Raw genomic sequence first — 20,389 nt, 5'->3', positions numbered from 1 at the left:
GAGCCCTACATAGTACCAAGCACCTGGAAAACATGGTCCATCCTCCTCAAGCTACTTGTTCCTGTAGGTAGATACTCTGACCAGGAAGAGTCACTTGTTGGTGCCCTGCATAGTACCAAGCACCTGGAAAACATGGTCCATCCTCCTCAAGCTACCTGATCCTGTAGGTAGATACCCTGACCAGGAAGAGTCACTTGTTGGTGCCCTGCATAGTACCAAGCACCTGGAAAACATGGTCCATCCTCCTCAAGCTACCTGATCCTGTAGGTAGATACCCTGACCAGGAAGAGTCACTTGTTGGTGCCCTGCATAGTACCAAGCACCTGGAAAACATGGTCCATCCTCCTCAAGCTACCTGATCCTGTAGGTAGATACCCTGACCAGGAAGAGTCACTTGTTGGTGCCCTGCATAGTACCAAGCACCTGGAAAACATGGTCCATCCTCCTCAAGCTACTTGTTCCTGTTGGTAGATACTCTGACCAGGAAGAGTCACTTGTTGGTGCCCTGCATAGTACCAAGCACCTGGAAAACATGGTCCATCCTCCTCAAGCTACCTGATCCTGTAGGTAGATACCCTGACCAGGAAGAGTCACTTGTTGGTGCCCTGCATAGTACCAAGCACCTGGAAAACATGGTCCATCCTGCTCAAGCTACTTGTTCCTGTAGGTAGATACCCTGACCAGGAAGAGTCGCTTGTTGGTGCCCTACATAGTACCAAGCTCCTGGAAAACATGGTCCATCCTCCTCAAGCTACCTGTTCCTGTAGGTAGATACTCTGACCAGGAAGAGTCACTTGTTGGTGCCCTACATAGTACCAAGCACGTGGAAAACATGGTCCATCCTCCTCAAGCTACCCGATCCTGTAGGTAGATACTCTGACCAGGAAGAGTCACTTGTCGGAGCTCTACATAGTACCAAGCACCTGGAAAACATGGTCCATCCTCCTCAAGCTACCCGATCCTGTAGGTAGATACCCTGACCAGGAAGAATCACTTGTTGGCGCCCTACATAGTACCAAGCACGTGGAAAACATGGTCCATCCTCCTCAAGCTACTTGTTCCTGTAGGTAGATACTCTGACCAGGAAGAGTCGCTTGTTGGCGCCCTACATAGTACCAAGCACCTGGAAAACATGGTCCATCCTCCTCAAGCTACTTGTTCCTGTAGGTAGATACCCTGACCAGGAAGAGTCACTTGTTGGAGCCCTACATAGTACCAAGCACGTGGAAAACATGGTCCATCCTCAAGCTACTCAACGAAGGCAGACCAAAAAATTGTTAGGAAGCGGTGACCTCACTGAGGTCCTCCCTGCTAATATATTCATGGAACCCCTAACGCCTAGTGAGTAAATTGGGTGCAGTCCATAAAATGGCTTCACGGTGTGTCCATGACAGATTCACCAAGCTAGTAAATCCTATGTATATATGTATATTCCCTGTAGAGTGTAGAGAGAACTATACCCTAGATTGTAAACATTTACCACAGTAACTTGGTCCTCATCTCACACTCACACGCATTAAGCAGGCCACAACTACTCTACAAAGTGTGTCGAAGATGCCTGTATGAGCTACTGATATATCGGTAACAGTACAAGACGTCACTTTTTTCCCCTAAAATATCATATGAAGGATATAAAAATATTGTATGGTGAAGTTGAGATCTTTGTTATGGGTCTCACGTGCACAAACATGGTTGACCATGAGGAAGTGGTGTCTTCTTCGTATAGAGATCCCGTTATTTTTGACTGGAACACGTTGAAGGCTTCACATGATGATGAAACCCGAAAACTACAACAAAGGTTTTAACTTTTGCACAGTGTTACCATAACTTATGGCTACAGTACATCATAGATACCTCATGTCACTCTAAATTGCAAGAATACGTGTCCAAACCATAGGATCATGCCCAAAGCTATGCATAAAACAGAAAATCAACAGCAAACACACATCCGTCGAAAAAGATGTAGCATGCAGGGTTTGGGTTGAACAATACCGTTTTTAGCACAGTGAAATTTGTAATTTTTTTTGCCACATATTAAAACATCTAGGTTTACAAAATGTGCTTACAGATATACACACAAACACAGTAATTTTATACACTAGAGACCTTCACCAGTTCCTAAATGTATCTGAATATCACGATCCACCATCTGCATTTCCTTAGACTCTAGAAGAAACTGTTTGCCAGTCTCTCACGTATATACCATATCCTTCCTACTGAAAGCAGATCTTCTCGAGTTGTCTGTGGTCACTGGGGTGGAACATGTATTTCCTCTATATCTGTTAAATCTGATTGGCAAAAGATGTTGGGCCTGTTTGGTTGTATCGAGCCTGGTTATAGTTTTGCTGGCCAAGTCCACCTGGTTGTCCGAAGTTGGGTTGTTGTCCAAATCCTCCTTGTTGTTGGTTATAGGGTGGCGTTGGTCCATAGGTATCTTGGTTGTATCCACCTTGGTTTAATGACTGGGTACCAGACTGTTTTTCCATTGGTTCTTGAGGATATCTTTGCCCTGAAGCATGCCAGCCCGTCTCCTTGAAGACAAACCAGATGTTTCCAGCCCACAGAATAAAGTTTAGAAAACCAAAGACCTGGAGGAAAAATTAGAAAATGGAGTAAGAAAAAAATCTTGTTGCCATATAATGCAGTGTGATAAGTATTCTGTAATATAGTGGGCTATTACACTACCACCTACTGATGTTCCGATTTCTCTTACAAGAGTCTTAGTCTTGTTAGCACATTGGTGGACCCCAACAATACCACTGGACTGTGCCTATCCTCAATTTAGGATGAATAGAAGGGGAACGTGTTCTTGTGGAGGAGACCCTTTGTGGAATGGTAGGAGCAGAGTGTCTGGAGAAAGGGAATCAGTTTCCTTTGGAGGTGGACTTGTGTGGTAGAGACCAAAATTTACACTGTCTGAATAGGACTTAAAGATGGAAGAGAGTGTAGTTAGAGCACCTGGTTAGGCTGGCCTTCAAGCCAGATCAAGGACAGTCATAGTGTTGTTCAGCTGTCAGGAGATGGGAGTTATCCCTACTTGTTTGTGTTTCTATTATTATTGTGTGCAACATACATCTGTCTGGGTTAGGTTACGTGCACCTCATTACTATGACTCTGAATGCAGCCTCAGGTCACTCTGGGCACTCCTTATGGATTTGTACCCAACAGCCAGAGTATTGCAGATGCTTTGTGGTTTTAGTGGAATCAGTACACTGTCATAGAGGAAACCTATCATGGCAAGGCAAACACAGACTGCAACTCAGGAAGTACTATCTTAAAGCTCAGCTCCAAGCCCAATGGAAAACTCTTAAGACCCGTATTTCCAGAATTTGGAAGCTGTTGCATTCTACCCTGTTCTTCTTCAGTAAGTACCATGAGTTACAACATTTGCACCAATATCTCCTTCCTGCACCTACCACCACCTGCGCTTTGGAGGAACATTACTATCACCATCAGGCCCCCTCAGCACTGCACCAACCTAGGAGCAATGCTGGATGATCTAATTGAGTTCCTTGCCACCATGACCACAGCAACTACCGTTCCCAATCTCCAGTCCTTCTTTCCAGCAGTCTACTGATCTTGCACCTAGTAACTAAGCCATACATCCAGCTAATATCTCTCAACACTGCAAAACTTGGGCTGATTTTGGCTTCCATTGTATACAATCCAAATTATTTGTGAAAGATGATCAGCGCCAATCTTGGTTCTTCTATGGATTACACTTGCACTGACTTTTACTCTCAGACTTTCCAGTCTTTTTTCTCTATTTTTCTCCATACCTATCTGGTCATTGAGCCCTAGGGTTATTGAACTGATAATGCAATGTCTAACTAGCTTCATCGAGATGGAAGAATAAGACGTGTTTTGCTCCTTTGCTGCATACAGGACATTGTTAAATACAGAATGTCTTGATAATGGCTTCCCGACGGCTCTTCATATCCAGATAATGCTCCTCCTGTTATTTCTCCTCAATTGTAATAACCTGGGTTGAACTGATAGAAAAATGGAATTGACTTCAGATAATTAACTGATTCTTGGATTTTGTCGCTAGATAATGGGTATTAGAAGACCATTATGTCGTGGCAAAGAGTAATTTGGCACTGGCATGGAATGGCACAAGAAACCACAAGTTGGAACTGTATTCTGTTGAGTAAAACCTAAAGTGGCGACCTGTTCTAATGACCCTTTAACAAAGGAACCTGCAGTTGTATATAAGGGATCATTACTTGGTGCTACCTCTGTTGCTCCCACTGCCCTCAACCGTTTCATCTCCGCGAGACATGACCCCCAATAAAACGCAGCATTTATCGGCTTTGTGGCGTCCTACGGAGACGGTGTGTGGTGTCACCTTTCAAGTTAAAATTGAATTTGGTGATAAATGAAGATGTGAGTGACTTTCTCATATATTATTCATCTCCCTGGTACATCTGTCACACCAGTGGCATTTATATTCAAATTATTGAGTGTCACAAGAAAATGTAATCTTAAATGCTTTGTAGATTAAATTTCCAGACTGTATGTGTTCTGGGGGGATTGTAATTAGGTAACCTTGACACCGGGTGATTTATTGTGCCTCAGACAATCTCTTCTCGCTTCTTCTGAGGACAACTTCTCCATTCGAGGATGAAGTATTGTAGAAAATTTACGACTGTTTTTTAATGTTTGTGCAATGTGAAGTTCCCCTGGTGTATAAAGTAAAAGCTCCTGGAGACAATGACCAAATATTGCAGTGAAACATGGTCTGATGTACTCAATGAGTGGACCTCAGCGTTCTTGGTTGGTCCTTTTCACCACTAAATTCAGCTCTTTGTATCTCTCCACTGATTCTCATGCAGTGGGGCAATCAGTGCAGGATTATTCAGCTAATCTACCTGCTAATTAGGCTATTTATTGTCAGGTGGGTGGTCTCAGACTGTCTGCCCAGAACCGCCCACCTAACAGTACAGAGCTTAATTAGCCTATCAGGGACTGAAATTAACAGCACTGATTGTTCAGGAATGGTGAGGGGCAGAGAAAAAAATTCCAACTGTTCCAAAATCAGTAGCGAGGAGCCTAATAAGAAGAGGTAAGAAAGTTGGAGTTGGAGGAGGTGGTGAAAGGTCCTCTTTAAAAATTATCTTTTATCTCTACTGATACGTCAGTTTTAGTAAAGTAAGTTCAGGTGGCTTGGGTCCAAGATTCATTTCGAACAAGTTCAGTATAAACCATGCCTTAAAATGGCTTAAAACATAGTGTAGAATCTATCTATAAATCATAGTGTATAACACTGTCAGGGCTCCTAGGAACCTATCTATAAAACATAGTGTAGAACACAGTCAGGGTTCCTAGGAACCTATCTATAAAACATAGTGTAGAACACAGTCAGGGTTCCTAGGAACCTATCTATAAAACATAGTGTATAACACTGTCAGGGCTCCTAGGAACCTATCTATAATACATAGTGTATGACACTGTCAGGGCTCCTAGGAACCTATCTATAAAACATAGTGTATAACACTGTCAGGGCTCCTAGGAACCTATCTATAAAACATAGTGTATAACACTGTCAGGGCTCCTAGGAACCTATCTATAATACATAGTGTATAACACTGTCAGGGCTCCTAGGAACCTATCTATAATACATAGTGTATGACACTGTCAGGGCTCCTAGGAACCTATCTATAAAACATAGTGTATGACACTGTCAGGGCTCCTAGGAACCTATCTATAATACATAGTGTATGACACTGTCAGGGCTCCTAGGAACCTATCTATAAAACATAGTGTATGACACTGTCAGGGCTCCTAGGAACCTATCTATAAAACATAGTGTATGACACTGTCAGGGCTCCTAGGAACCTATCTATAATACATACTGTATGACACTGTCAGGGCTCCTAGGAACCTATCTATAATACATACTGTATAACACTGTCAGGGCTATCACGTTATGGCATCAGAAAGATAATAGAAAATTTATTTTGAAGTCTATAATTTGAATATTATATGTGTATTATACAACTTGAATTATTGTAATGTTTTTCTCCCTTCTGGATTTTTCTTGAGGACTCTAAGACTTGGCCTCAGCACTGAATTTTACAAACACCCAACTATCTGACTTGCCTGTAAGATTCACAGAGTGTATATCCACAGGGCCCGGCATCTTGGGGAGAATTTGTGCGCTGATTAAGAGACAAAGCCTGAAAGAACGTCCTCAGTCCTCCTGTCAGGGGAAACCAACTTACCACTGATGTATTCAGACTTGACATGACAGGACTACGCAGCGCCATGCACTTGTTGGAAGGCTGTTTACAAGCTGATATCAGTAAGAGAACTTCATCAGGATCTGTCGCCACCTTCACGTCAGAAAGTCCTTTAGCCCAGGCAGAGGAGCTGACCAGCCACATGAACGAGAAAACCACAGTAACAATGAAATCCTGCGGAAAACACAAAAATAACATAAGACACAATAAAGACTATACATACATCACTAAGCGAGTATACAATAGGCTTAGGCTGGTCTTACATGACCGTAGTTTAAGACCGCAAATGGTAGCCCGTAGAACCATGAATGTGATAGATAGATAGATAGATAGATAGATAGATAGATAGATAGATAGATAACACAATGAGAGTTGTAGTTTTGCAACAGCTGGAAAATCCCAAGGCCAGGACTGAAATGTCTTAAAGTAATACATGTGTGGATATCGCCTACTAGTCAGTGACTCCATGTGATCCCATGCACTGATATACTGTACCATCTGAACACATGCAAAGCAAGTTGGTGTAATGATGTTATGTGAAGCCTGTGGCACTTTACAAGCTTCAATGATAAATGGCTTCTGCTGTCCTCCTGTTGTGAGTGATGTTCATATAGAAATCATTATCTGTGCTCACGGCTCCCCCAGTTACCTTCCTGACACAGCTGGAGATACAGAGGAGGGCTATTCTTAGGAACATCCGAAACCAAGTCATTATAGTCATACATGACATACAGTGCACCGCTCCGGAGGTATGAAACATACAATTACCCTGAAATGTACTGACATGAGTATATATGTATATACCCTGCCTTACATCACCAACATATTCCATACAGCTGTACGGGGGTATGTAATGTAGCACCAAAAATACATCAAATCTGAATATCTATCTATCTATCTATCTATCTATCTATCTATTTATCTATCTCCTATCTATCTATCTATCTATCTATCTATCTATCTATCTCCTATCTATCTATCTATCTATCTATCTATCTCCTATCTATCTATCTATCTATCTATCTATCTATCTATCTCCTATCTATCTATCTATCTATCTATCTATCTATCTATCTATCTATCTCCTATTTATCTATTATCTATCTATCTATCTATCTATCTATCTATCTCCTATCTATCTATCTATCTATCTATCTATCTATCTCCTATCTATCTATCTATCTATCTATCTATCTATCTATCTATCTATCAATCTATCTATCTATCTATCTATCTATCTATCTATCTATCTATCTATCTATCTATCCATCCATCTATCGATCTATCTATCTCACGTGGCAAAATCCACTGCTTTGTGGAAGAATATTCACGACACCAGATACAATACATATCTCATATTGATAAATATAGAATATTTATATATTAAATATAGAAAGTTTCACTAAATTGAAGCAGATCTACTTGTGAACTACTTGTAAAATTGTAAAAAACTAATAAACTCAGAATTTAAAACAATAAATTGAAGCAGATCAGATAACTTCTTAGGGTTTGTCTGGCGAAAAGCTTGTTGACTGTTTCCAATGTCCATGCAGCTTTGACATATAATACGAAAACTTTCCCTAAAATATACGTAATGCAAAGTATTTACAAAATTGCCCAGCTTTTTGTATACATTATGTGTATATGTATTGTTCAGTGGCGGACATTCCTTTTAAAGTGGATATCTAACCTTTTAATATTGACATCCTATTGATAGGTGCCAGGACCCCCACAGATCAGCTCTTTCCCCATCTACAATGCTCACTTGTCGCACTACGGTATTTTACAGTGACCATAGTGAGTATTACAGGGGGCAACTGCTGCAGTACTCACTATGGCCACTACAGGGAGTGATTGCTACTACGGGGAAACATCTGATCTGTGGGGGTTCCTTAAGTTGATCAAATATTGACTTCTTACGATCAATTTCAAAAAGTTGGATAACCCCTTTAATGTCCAATGATGCAACATACACCCACTGATCTAGTGAGCTATAAAAGGTATCGTATCCGCCGCAGTTGTCTGCTCAGATTCTGCATCAACCTAATAAAGCCGATGAAATATTTATGCAGGTGCGCAGGTATTCGCTGTAGTTCACACCACTAACAGATTCTTTAATTACAGTGCCAGGCGATCTACAACCCGCTGACATCAGAATGAAATCAGAGCCGGCGCTGTGACAATGCAGGTAATGACTTCGGCTCCGTTAACACTTTGCTTTGCTCCTTTTTTACAGATACGGTTCCTTCTTCCCTCCTGACCTTTCGCTGGGGTCTGGTACGCAACGATAACCTTTAAAATCCCAAATCGCAATAGACTTGTATTTTGCATTTTTTTTAATGTTTTTTTTTTTTAGCTTTACTAACCGGTTTACATAGTAAATACTGATGTGTGCAGGAAGATAACGCAATATAAAATGTCAGCGCTTACCTACGCAATCCGCTCCATCTCCAAAAACATCACCAGAAAGATAGGGCTTTTTGATTTTTGGTATTTTGTACTAAGTTGGTTTATTGTATTTAAATGTTGTTGTTTTTTTATGGGTGAGAGCAATATGGCTGTGACTATAGATCCTACAGATGGGGTCACCCAGCTTTTCCAGAGCTCTAAAGGGCAATTAATCTAGTAAGGAATTAAAGTAGTGGACAATTACTTAACTGCTCTTAGGCTGGAATCACACATGCAGCTTTTAATGCAGTTTTTGGAGGCAGAGCCAGAATTGGATCTCAAAGGAGGTGAAGTAGAAAGGAAGACTCATAAGATTTCTTCATGTTGGAACCAATCCTGGCTCTGGTCCTAAAAGACTGCATGATTCCTGCCTTTGGATGAGTCCACACATTGCAGTTTTTGGTTGCAGATTTTGTTTCAGGTTTCTTGAAACAAAGCCAAGAGCGTTAATACTTCTCCCATCTATATGGGATCTTAAAGGGAACCTGTCGCCTTTTCTACTATGTCATAGAGCTGAGCAGAGTCAGGGGGATTCACACCTGCGCCCGGTCTCCGCTTTAGCCAATCCGGCGGGTTTCTGTCTTCTGCCCCAAGAGACTGGACAGGAGACGTCCTGCATGGCAGTTTCGCTGCTGAGAGGCAGAAGACGCACACGGGCGGTCACTTTGCAAACGGTTCGGTTCACATCTGCATTCGGTATTCCATTCAGGGAGTCTGCTTGGGGAGCGGAAACCTATACACATTAAGAAGCGGTTAGCTAAGAAACCACACGAACCCCATAGACTATAATGTATGGTTCCCGCACGAAAAATGCAGAGAGGAAAGTGCTGCTAGTTATAGTCTATGGGGTCCGTGTGGTTTCTTAGCTAACTGCTTTATAATGTGTATAGGTTATAGCGGACACCCCAAACGGAATACCGAATGCAGATGTTAACCGGGCCTGAGTCCCATCAGCAGAAGGAAGCCGTGCTCTGCATTGTTAATAAATGGGTCTTCAGGGGGACCTGGTTATATTATATTATCCAGTGCAGAGAATCACTGATAGGCCTTATTTCTCCCTGTGTAACCCCTTTAAGGGTTTACATGAAGAGCTTCTATACTTCCATTCCGCAGGTTTTATTGTGGGCTAACCATGGGTTTCCAGGCTAGTTGGGTTACATGATCAGAACCAGCACGTGTCCCCAGGTAACTTGGCCTCCTCCCTCCTCTACTGTATTCACTGTTAGTTTCCCTTCCAATGGAGCTGCCTGAATTCATCATAATAATAGTAAAACCAGGCACCATAATACAGGTAACCGGGAAGAGGCAGGACAACTCAGCAGTCGGGTATTGGCTCCGATCACCTGATCAAGGGTTGGATTCATCCACAACAGAACCTGAGAATAGAATCCCTCTGTGGAGAACCCCTTTAAAAATGTTGCAGCTAAAGCTTTGGGCCCCAGTGCACGCTAGGGCCCATAACTGTTACATGCCATAAACAGTTCTGCTGTCTTTTTATGGGTAAGAAGAGACTCTGGGCCCCTTCAGGAATCAGCACCATTGTTACACCTATCATAAAGGCAGACAATATGGCCCTGCAAAAGAGGGAGCCCTTGGTTGGTCCTGCACCATTTGCTATTGATTGGTGCAATGGTCCCCATAACTGAATGGGGAAACAAACCGCATTTCAGGAAGCTTTGTGTACTTTGCGGGTAAAATAGTGTTTTTGCTCTTGCTGGATTGCATCCTTAATCTCTGTCTGCCATAGCTCTCTGCCACACCAATTCATTTCAATGGAGAGCCGAGCCGAGTGATTTATGATGACTGTAGATCTGCAACCTGCGCTGACACGTGACAGTTCATCTGTCCTGCACAGTCACATCTGCAGCGCAAGAAATATGATTGTAATGAGCATCTGTCTGCGCAAGTAACAGACAACAGAGAACAATGCACGACAAGCGCTGGATAGATTAACACTTATTCCAGGAATTCTCACTGGTAATTAAAGGCTTTGTCTCCGGCGACCGAAATAGATCGTCCCCTGAACATTTAATGTATCCTTAGTGCAATGTTTGTTTAAAGCAGGACATTTTACTTGCCTGTTCCCTGATAACAGGGGGCGATAATTACAGTTTACAGACCACAGCAATACACGCATGAATGTCAATGCTGAAGGGAGCCATTTAGTCAATGCCGGGTCTGGTGACCCAAAAAGCTGAAAAATTTAGCACGAACTTGACTAATTTTACACGTGTCAAGATGTGATTATTAAATAATACCGTAAAAATCGAGTGTTTTTACCCTTAACACCCAGAAGTCGCTCCGCTATCGACTCTCAACGAAGAGTAGGAACTTACTATTATAGGCCGGAGCTCAGTTTTTAATTTATAGCTCCAAAACCAGAGGAGACAGCTCCGGCAGCAACCAGTGCAGGCACCATTAAGTTCTACGCCCATGACTAAGTGTGATCTGATTTGGGGCAGAAGGGAGTGTGTCACCAAATCCCAACCCAGCAGATTGATAGGGTAGGGTCACCCGAATCCAACCGTATCGTCCCCATATGAATTGCTGAGATATCGCTGTTTTTGTCAATATGCAAAAGAGTTCTTTGGAGCAACATGGACCTGGACACTTACCTCTTTGGTGCAATGACAACACTCAGAAGGGTTCATTTGTAAAGTGACAAAACAGCAATATCTCGACAACAGAGACAACCACAAGGGGTGACCATAACCTATCTATCTTTGCTGGGTTCCGGTTCTTTTTCACAATCTCTATAGAGATAAAGAGAGTGTTAGCGCGCATGCGCAACCATCTGTCATGTGCTTATTCCTTATCCCGTGCATTGAGGCTAGATTTTGTTCAAGGAGCAACCCCTTTAGTACCCAGTATCCAAAATTTTGCTAAAGGATTTCTATTCCACATTCCCAGTGGAGCAGTGACCAAATGTGGGGACCCGGGATCTAAATTCTAGATTACGGAGACTTTGGACCCCAAAGATCAGAAATGTATCCCCTTTCCTGTGGATAAGATGAGTTCATGGTACTTCCCTTAAACAGTCGCCAGATAATAATTTGCTGAAGACCTTCTCTTTGGTGGTCCCATAGAGATGAAGGCAGTGTCAGCGCATGCGCAACCACCATCGCATTGAATAGAAGGATCTCGGGAGCCAGCCACATTCTTCACCTGTGTATAGGTTGTGTTCACACTATTCAGCCCTGACCTGCAGGATATACTCAGGACGCTCCTCCAGCTGTTCTTTATACCATTTCCTAATATATTATTTAATATACATCTCCTCTCTAAATTTGATATTCGTCTTTGTCACGGAGCAAAGGTATACGTCTTCCTCCGGATGGTCTTTTGAATCAACAGGGACGCAAGAGGTCGGGAGACAACAGCAATTTATTGTAATCCACAAAGTTAGTAGCCGGCGGCGGTCACATCAACCGTAATAAGAATAAGTCCACAGAAGTCACAATCCAATGATAGCTTTGGTTCCTTGGTCCTGTAACTAAATTCTGGCTCTCTGCAGAGCTGTGCACAGGCCGGCTAACACATACTAACTGCTAGCTACATCTATATACTAAACTGTTACTTCCTATATCTGGGGGTGGGAAGGGCTGAGTCACAGATCCTTCCCCCCTCACCTATGCCAAGGAGAGCAGACTCCCTGTCTCTTTTGAACAATGCACAGTCCAACATCTTCTTGGAGACACTGATCAGATTATCTCCACCCATTGTCCTCACTGGTCCTCACTAGTTAGAGGGATTTGCATACAATGTGCTAACACACTAGACCCTAATCAGCCAACTACACACTGATGTTTACAACAGGTTAGAGAATACATTCCACATGAAATATATATTACACATTGCCTATTGCCGGACTCTAACCATCCCGTGACAACCCCTCCCCCTCTCAAAACATGTGCATGACACAATTGGCCTACACAGGTAAATTGGGGAATGCACATCAGTCTCTATAGCTCATATTTCCTCCTGCCGGGATAACCCATCTGTGTTCTGGTGTTGGTTCCCTCGGCGGTACTGAATGGTAAAGTTGTAGGGTTGAAGGGCTGGCATCTGTCAGAAAATCCGGTCGATCCATGTTGGCGTCTCTCTGAGCTTGGCTTCGGGTCACTGCTCCCACAAAGTGGCACTGTAGATTTCCAACATCGTTGCCTAACAGAACATCGGCCGGCAGCCCGCTCATCACACCAATTGTGCATCGTTTTGGTCCATAACCATAGTCGAGTTCCACGGTAGCTTTAGGAATACGTCTTTGAGTACCCCCTGCCAACTTGATAGAAATGCCAGGACCCTCCTCTAGGGCCTCGGGTCGCACAACTCGGGGGTCCGCTACCGTTAGGAAAGCTCCCGAGTCCCGGAATCCAACAACTGTTCGGCCATCCAGTAGGACCTCCTGCAAGTGCTTCCTCTGAAGGTTTGCGGGATGTGTGGCGGAAGGCTGAATCCCATAGACCCCTGGAGGTGGAACAGATGTGTCATTCATGGAGTCATCTGGAAATGGGGCCAAACTTTCTGTCCTAGGAGTGGTTCCCAGGTAGTGAATAGGCCGGGATGCCACGGTGGCCCGTGCCCCCATGTTAACAGGGCAACTAGCTTGCAAATGTCCAGGCCGCCCGCACCCAAAACATCTGCGCTCTAGCATTCTTCCAGTAGGTCGTTGTCTAGGGACAGGGTTGTTCATAGCTGGAGGCCGATGGGCTGGGGCAGGGGTAGAGGGGGAATTGTAATCCTGAGGCCGGGCACGAAAGGTGGGTGGCTGGATGAAGGGTGTCTGGCGGACTGTGGTAGTTTTCCGCTCCTCTGCAAACAACCTCTTCCACTGCGGCTTGATGGTCAGGCCCTCATCTGCAAGGGAAGCAGCTTGCTCCACTGTGGCTGGGTTCCGTTCCAGCACCCACTCACGGATCTCAGCGGGGCACTGGGAAAAGAACTGTTCCTTAAGTATGACTTGGAGGATCTTATCGACTGTGACAGCCTCCTCTCCTTCTAGCCAGCGCTTGCATGCTTGCTTCAACTTGTGGGCGAACATGTGGAAGGAGCTTCCCCCATTGTAAGACAAAGAGCGGAACTGAACTCGGTAGGTCTCTGGAGTGACTGCATAATACTTCTGCACCGCTCTTTTAATGGCCTCATAGTCCCGCTGATCACTAGGGTCCATGGCTCTGAGAGCTTCCGCAGCCCCATCTCGTAGGTGCCCCACCAGATACCGGACCCAATCCTTCTCTGGGACTTCCATCAGGTGGCACTGGTGTTCGAAGTCCTGAAAATATCCATCAACATCCCCAGCCGCTTCCTCAAAGGTCTTGAAGTGTTTATGGGAGACATATGGTGGTTCTCTCACTGTTGGGCTGGGGGTCGACGTTTGATTATAATTCCTCATAGTTATCTCAGCCATTCGCATTTCATGCGCCATTCTTTCCTTTTCATGCGCCATTCTCTGTTCCTCCTTCTCCGTTTCCTGAGCCCTCTGTAATGCTCTACTCCTTTGCTCTGCAGTTGCTCCTAGCCCCAGCACTGCCAATTCCTCCTCATACAAAACAACCCATCTGCTCTTTTGGGTCTGTACCTGCCACTCCTGTATCTCTACTGTCTCCTGGGGGCAGCCCTCCTCATGGTCGCTTTGCAGGGTCATCTCCTCCAGTGCCTCGATCAGTTGCTCTTTCGTTCTTCCCTGGTAACTCAGGTTTAGTTCCCGGGCCCTTACTTGTAGACTTGCCATAGTCCAGTTCCTGTATTCTGAGGTTGTGGCTCCATTAATCGCTGAGCTGCTGTAGTCCATCTCGTTGTCCGCTGTTGATCCCACCGCTGCCAACCAGTTGTCACGGAGCAAAGGTATACGTCTTCCTCCGGATGGTCTTTTGAATCAACAGGGACGCAAGAGGTCGGGAGACAACAGCAATTTATTGTAATCCACAAAGTTAGTAGCCGGCGGCGGTCACATCAACCGTAATAAGAATAAGTCCACAGAAGTCACAATCCAATGATAGCTTTGGTTCCTTGGTCCTGTAACTAAATTCTGGCTCTCTGCAGAGCTGTGCACAGGCCGGCTAACACATACTAACTGCTAGCTACATCTATATACTAAACTGTTACTTCCTATATCTGGGGGTGGGAAGGGCTGAGTCACAGATCCTTCCCCCCTCACCTATGCCAAGGAGAGCAGACTCCCTGTCTCTTTTGAACAATGCACAGTCCAACATCTTCTTGGAGACACTGATCAGATTATCTCCACCCATTGTCCTCACTGGTCCTCACTAGTTAGAGGGATTTGCATACAATGTGCTAACACACTAGACCCTAATCAGCCAACTACACACTGATGTTTACAACAGGTTAGAGAATACATTCCACATGAAATATATATTACACATTGCCTATTGCCGGACTCTAACCATCCCGTGACAGTCTTTTTCGTACGATCACTAGATTTACAATTCCTGACATGTTGACGTTCACAATAAATATAGCGAGATTTAGGTTGAATTTATGTCACTCCAGAAATTGGACGTGTAAAATCGAGTGTTATGTCTTAGCGCTAGGTGGGGATTAACCCTTCAAGGACTAGCAGAGACTTTACATGTTTGATAGACGTGATACAAAAACTCTTATTTTTCTATTGACATTAAATGTTAAAATTTCTACAGGGAAAGTTGGAGTATAGGAGATAGGACTGGAATAGATCTGCACATCGTGACATTTTGCAGCATTATCTGCATCAGTGAGTGGGTGCGACACGGACGAGCTCCACATACATTAAACCTCACATCACCTACACTAATTCTACTTTCTGCGCCAATGTATACGGAATCTTAGCAAATATTTGTGTCTAAAAATGTATAGACCTTGTACTTATACACATATACGACAGATAGCTCATCTATAGGGTTGAGCGATCGGGATTGGGAAAGATCGGATCCCGATCGGCGATCGAGCAAATTTCACGATCGTGATTGGCTGGAAAATGATCGAAAATGGGATTTTAAAAACGATCCTGAAATTTCAAGATCAGCTCAACCCTACCCCATAAGGATCTGTTAAATAGGGCCCAGAAATGGCTATTAGAACAATGGTTGTGTACACTTAGTCCTTATTATCTATGGGGCCACGTGCTGGCTAGTACAATGGCTAGCACACAGCCAATGAATTCTGTTGTGTGAATGAGCCCTTAGAATGAAAGGGGAACTATGATGGCACCCATAATTTAACAGAATACTGATGGAAACTAGGAATGAGAGGGGTGCCATACTGGAGATCAAAACCGGGGCCATTTTGTACTAGGGATATACCAAGTGAGTAAGAAAGCGTAGAGACCCCCTATGTGTGTTACGTGTATGGGTTGGAGTTTCATTTGTCCTAGTCTAGGCCTGGATCTGTATAAGATTGATCATTTTTGGGGGTCTTTCGTCATTATTTGAGGGTTTAGGGAGCTGTACTTGCTTGCTGACCCCATTAGACTATTTAAAGGGGTTGTCCAGAGCTGTCATTTACTTATCTGGTCTGGGGATCGTTGATGAGGGATCCTGGGGGTTCTCATCATGTCCTGACCCCCCGAGTCAAGTGATCCAAAGTAGTCCTCTACCCCTGAGTTGCTCCTGTGAGATTGGGGTAAAGGAGATGCTGAAAGCTGCTTTGGGTCCAGGGGCCATAACATGGCCGGAAGCCACATCATCAGTGATCCCCATAGTAGATCAGTAAATTACAACTCCCCAGACAACCCCTTTAACCTGCATTTAATATACTTTTTTGCTTTGAGAAAGCAAAAAAGTATATTAAAAAAAAAAGATCTCTGCTCATAGAGATTTCATTGTATGAATGTCAATTGAAATCCGAATATTTCGTCTTGGTAAGGCGAAGCCACACGACGGCAGACTCATCTCATGTGCGAATGGAGTCTTTGCACTGTGGATTGTTCCTATGCGGTCACCCAGCACTAAGCAGTCATTGCCATCTCTACTAATTAGCACCAAAGATCAAGGGAGGAAAGGAGAACCGCGAGGATGAGCGCACCGCAAATATGGACGTTTACGCTCGTATCCTGCAAAGAAATATCTAATTACTTTTCGGCTGACTGTTTTACATACTCGCAGCTGAGAAACTTCCACAGGAGTATTCCAGGAGTCGGAGATGTCGGCGGTTTAATGAGTTTGCCTCTGTACAATTATGCAGCAAGCCACCAAAACATGTAATAAAAGTCAAGAAGTTTCCTCCTACCGGGGTATTACTGCTTCTCCTCGGCAAGGGAACATCAAGTGATTATTATTAAAACCATTATTTATTCTTACTGTGGTCCTTATGTGAAATAGGAAACAAATGTACAAGAAAAGCAGCGCCTTCTTCTTAAAGGGATGGTATCATCTAACAAGCACCTGGACATAGCTAGGCAAACTGACATTGACTTCTATGGGAAGAATATGCAAATCTGTCTTCCATGATGTAATTAGGAAGTCAGAAGCTGCCTCATTGTTGCAAACCAATAGAGGGCGCTCACTGGAATGTAGTTAGGATAACAGAATTCCAGTGAAATAACCCAATAGCCTGTATCCCCTTAACCATTGACTTCTATGGAGGAGAGTAGAGGGCATGCTCTGTGACATGTACATGGATGCTGAGCTGTCCCCATCACCTTACTTCATCTGATGCATTCTCCATGATGTACCTGCCTGGTTCTGATCCCTAGATCAGTGGATCGGAACCAGTCCACGACTCCTCCCTTTATTCCTGATCTCATGGGTAAACCTGTGCTATGGTGGCTGGTTTTACTATAGTTAGCCAACCCCCATAGCACAGGTAAATGACACATGGTTCTGATCATGTGATCCGGATGTCTGGAACCTATGGCTAAGTTCACAGGGGGAGCGGACGCCCGGATTTTGGCACCAAGGTTACGTGGGGAGTGCTTCACTCTCGGGTCAAAACCCGCTTGCCACGACTGTCGCGGCTTCCGACAGTCATGGCTTCCCCCTCCGGAGCAGGCTCAAATGAATGGGCCAACTTCGGTGGTTGTTGCCTCCAGGCAGACGCGGCTCAACGAGCTGCGGAATCCGCCTGAAGAAAGGGCAGCCCGCAACATGCCGCTCACGGAAAAAAGTAGCCTAGCGATCTACATAGACCACCATTGTGAGGGGGCGGATTATGACGTGGATTACGCTCCATAATCTGCCCCCTCTGTGCCCGTGTGAACGGGCCCTTACTCTGTCTTGTCTCCTGAGTCCTCTATCCTGCATTCATCATCTAAGGCACTCCACCATCAGGCTCGGAGCAATACTAGTACCACAAGTCATCTACAGCTATCACAAGTTGGGTCAGCTGTTTTGTCTATAGAGGTGTTACCTTCTATTGTAACTCTGTCTGTGATGTACCTGCTGCAAAAAAAATCCCTACAGAATTGGAAAGTGACTATTACTAGGGCTAGTGGTCAGAGTGAAAATTGCCAAAAAATTTTGAAAAAAATCTAGCTAATTTTATGGTGAAACATTCCAAGTAGAAGTCTTCTTTCCTTACTCTTCGAGTTTGCGTTGGCTCAGTAAAAGTAGTAGGACCCAGTTCTCGTAAATACTTGCAATTTTGGAATAAAATCTAACATTTCCATGGCGTTCCCCGAGGTGCACCTCTGTGAGTCTTTTTAGACAAATCACTGGTAATACGGTATACCTTGACATGTCTTTTCTCGAGCCCCTTGCCGTAATTGACCTACATAGTCGAACAATTGTGATCTAACATTAAGAACAAGGCAGAAAGAGGTAGGTTTGTAAAGGTTACGTCTGATGAGGGCTTTGCTTTCTTCAAAACTTCATCATCTGCCGGTTCCCTTGGAATCTTGCTTTTTTGTTTCGCCCGAGGGCTCTCCCTGTCCGAATCTTTTTATTCCTGTCCATAATCCTTGTCACTGTTCTGCTCGGAGACGCGCTCGGCGCTCTGAACTTGACGGAATATCAAATAGTAAGTGATCTTTGCAGAGACAAACTCAAAGCACAATGACATCTCCCATCTCTGCTGGTGGCTTATAAATAGTCTTCCCCAATGCGAGAGGACGGATACAACACAAGAATATTCCTGAGCAATACTTTAGTTTCTGCACCGTCTTCAGATAATTCAGTCCAAGAACGTCTTCTGAAGTATTTTCTACTAATATACAGAGGTAGAAACCGGCTCCGTCTATTAGGAAACATCTTCTCATATCCTTGAGTCGTGGCGTCAAGGCTCGTGGTACCGTGCAAAAGTTTTAGTTATATGCAAAGTAAGAATGCTTTCAGAGATAGAAGGGTTAATAGTTTATTTTTGTCAATCCACAAATCAAAATTTGGTGACCTTTGCCCTTTGCCTTCCATCGGTTCTTATCAGTACTTGCAGACGTTTTTGGGCAGGGAGGTTGTTTGCGCCGCCATCTTGGAGAACTAAGCACAGATCTCATGTGGATGTAGGCTTGCACCAATCCGTCTGTCTTTTCATGTCATCCCAGACGGACTGGAGGATGGTGAGATCAGGGGGTCGGATCATCACTTCCAAATATTGATGGGATCTACACTTTTTTTCTTCATTCACATTATTTTTGCTAATTGACAAAAATAAACTATTAATATTAACCCTTCTATTTTGGATTTGTGAACCATAAATGAAGGGATATGGAATCGAGAATGGGGTTACCACGTCTACTACTATGCCAGGGACTTGGATCTCTTGTTCTTAATTCTTCCTCTCTGTATCTTCTTTTTCATGCGATGTTCTCATATTAATGGTTCTCTGTAAGTCATACTATAAATACTAGGCTTATTTTAGGACTTTCCTAATGGCCAACCTAAGCAGCGGGTCTTCATTTTGATGTCGTATTCATGAGATTCCTCATTAACTGTGTACTTTCCTGGCAGATCATCACTGGCCTACATCTAGGTTCTTAGTCATAAACTGTTAAAGGGGTATTCAAGGCTTTTGATATCCTTAGGATAGGTCATTATTAGCGATGAGCGAGTAGTTAAATCGAACCCTATTATAGTCTATGGGGGGAAAATGCTTGTTTCAGGGGTAGGCAACGTTCGATCAAATTACACTTACCAAGTCCACGAGTGAGGGTCGGGCTGGATCCTCCAAGAAGTCTTCTCCTTGCAGTGTCCCCGCGGCATCTTCCATCTCTGAATTCACTCTGCCAGGCATTGGGCCTGGGCAGAGCCGATTGCGCATGCCCGTACTACAAGAAAATGGCCGCTTACAGTCAAGGCGGCCATTTTCTTGTAGCGCGGGCATGCGCAGTTGGCTCTGCCCAGGCCCGATGCCTGGCAGAGTGAATTCAGAGACGGAAGACACCGCTGGGACGCTGCACAGAGAAGACTTCTAAAGGTAGGAAAAGAACCAGCGTTGATTGGCTGACTGTATAGCATTCGGGCAATCAATGCTGGTTCTGCATCGAATTTTTCCATTCGAATAGCGAGTGGTACTCAATCGAGTACGAGTATTTCGAATACCGTAGTATTCGATCGAATACCTACTCGATCGAGTACTACTCGCTCATCTCTAGTCACTATTAATATCAGATTGGTGGTGGTCCTATATCCAAGCCCCTCAGCAAGTAGAGATGGGGAGCTACACAGTAGATGAAGCAAGGAACAGATGGCTCCATCCACTATGTAGCACTTCAGACCTGCTGATCTATACTTCAGGTCCAACCTCCTGTCTCTATATATTACAATACTGTG

General features: G+C 44.0%; 1 protein-coding gene across 3 annotated transcripts in view; it reads right to left on the bottom strand.

Moving 5' to 3' along the window:
- Positions 1 to 705: 705 nt before the first annotated feature.
- Positions 706 to 20,389, bottom strand: part of SYNPR (synaptoporin) — a 107,988-nt gene continuing 88,304 nt past the window's right edge. For 2 of the 3 annotated variants that reach the window (XM_075287338.1, XM_075287339.1), the window contains 2 exons: positions 6,225 to 6,416; positions 969 to 2,588 (listed from right to left, as the gene is read on the bottom strand). In XM_075287338.1, coding sequence (XP_075143439.1) covers positions 2,283 to 2,588; positions 6,225 to 6,416 — 498 coding nt within the window. In that variant the 3' untranslated portion in view covers positions 969 to 2,282. Of the gene's footprint in view, positions 756 to 968; positions 2,589 to 6,224; positions 6,417 to 20,389 lie in introns of those variants that run through there. The other variant, XR_012717465.1, reaches the window with a different exon arrangement.

This window comes from Leptodactylus fuscus, chromosome 9, assembly GCF_031893055.1.
Source record: "Leptodactylus fuscus isolate aLepFus1 chromosome 9, aLepFus1.hap2, whole genome shotgun sequence".
NCBI classification, from domain to species: domain Eukaryota; kingdom Metazoa; phylum Chordata; class Amphibia; order Anura; family Leptodactylidae; genus Leptodactylus; species Leptodactylus fuscus.
The sequence above is the reverse complement of the archived record's forward strand: the minus strand, read 5'-3'. Positions and strand labels throughout refer to the sequence as shown.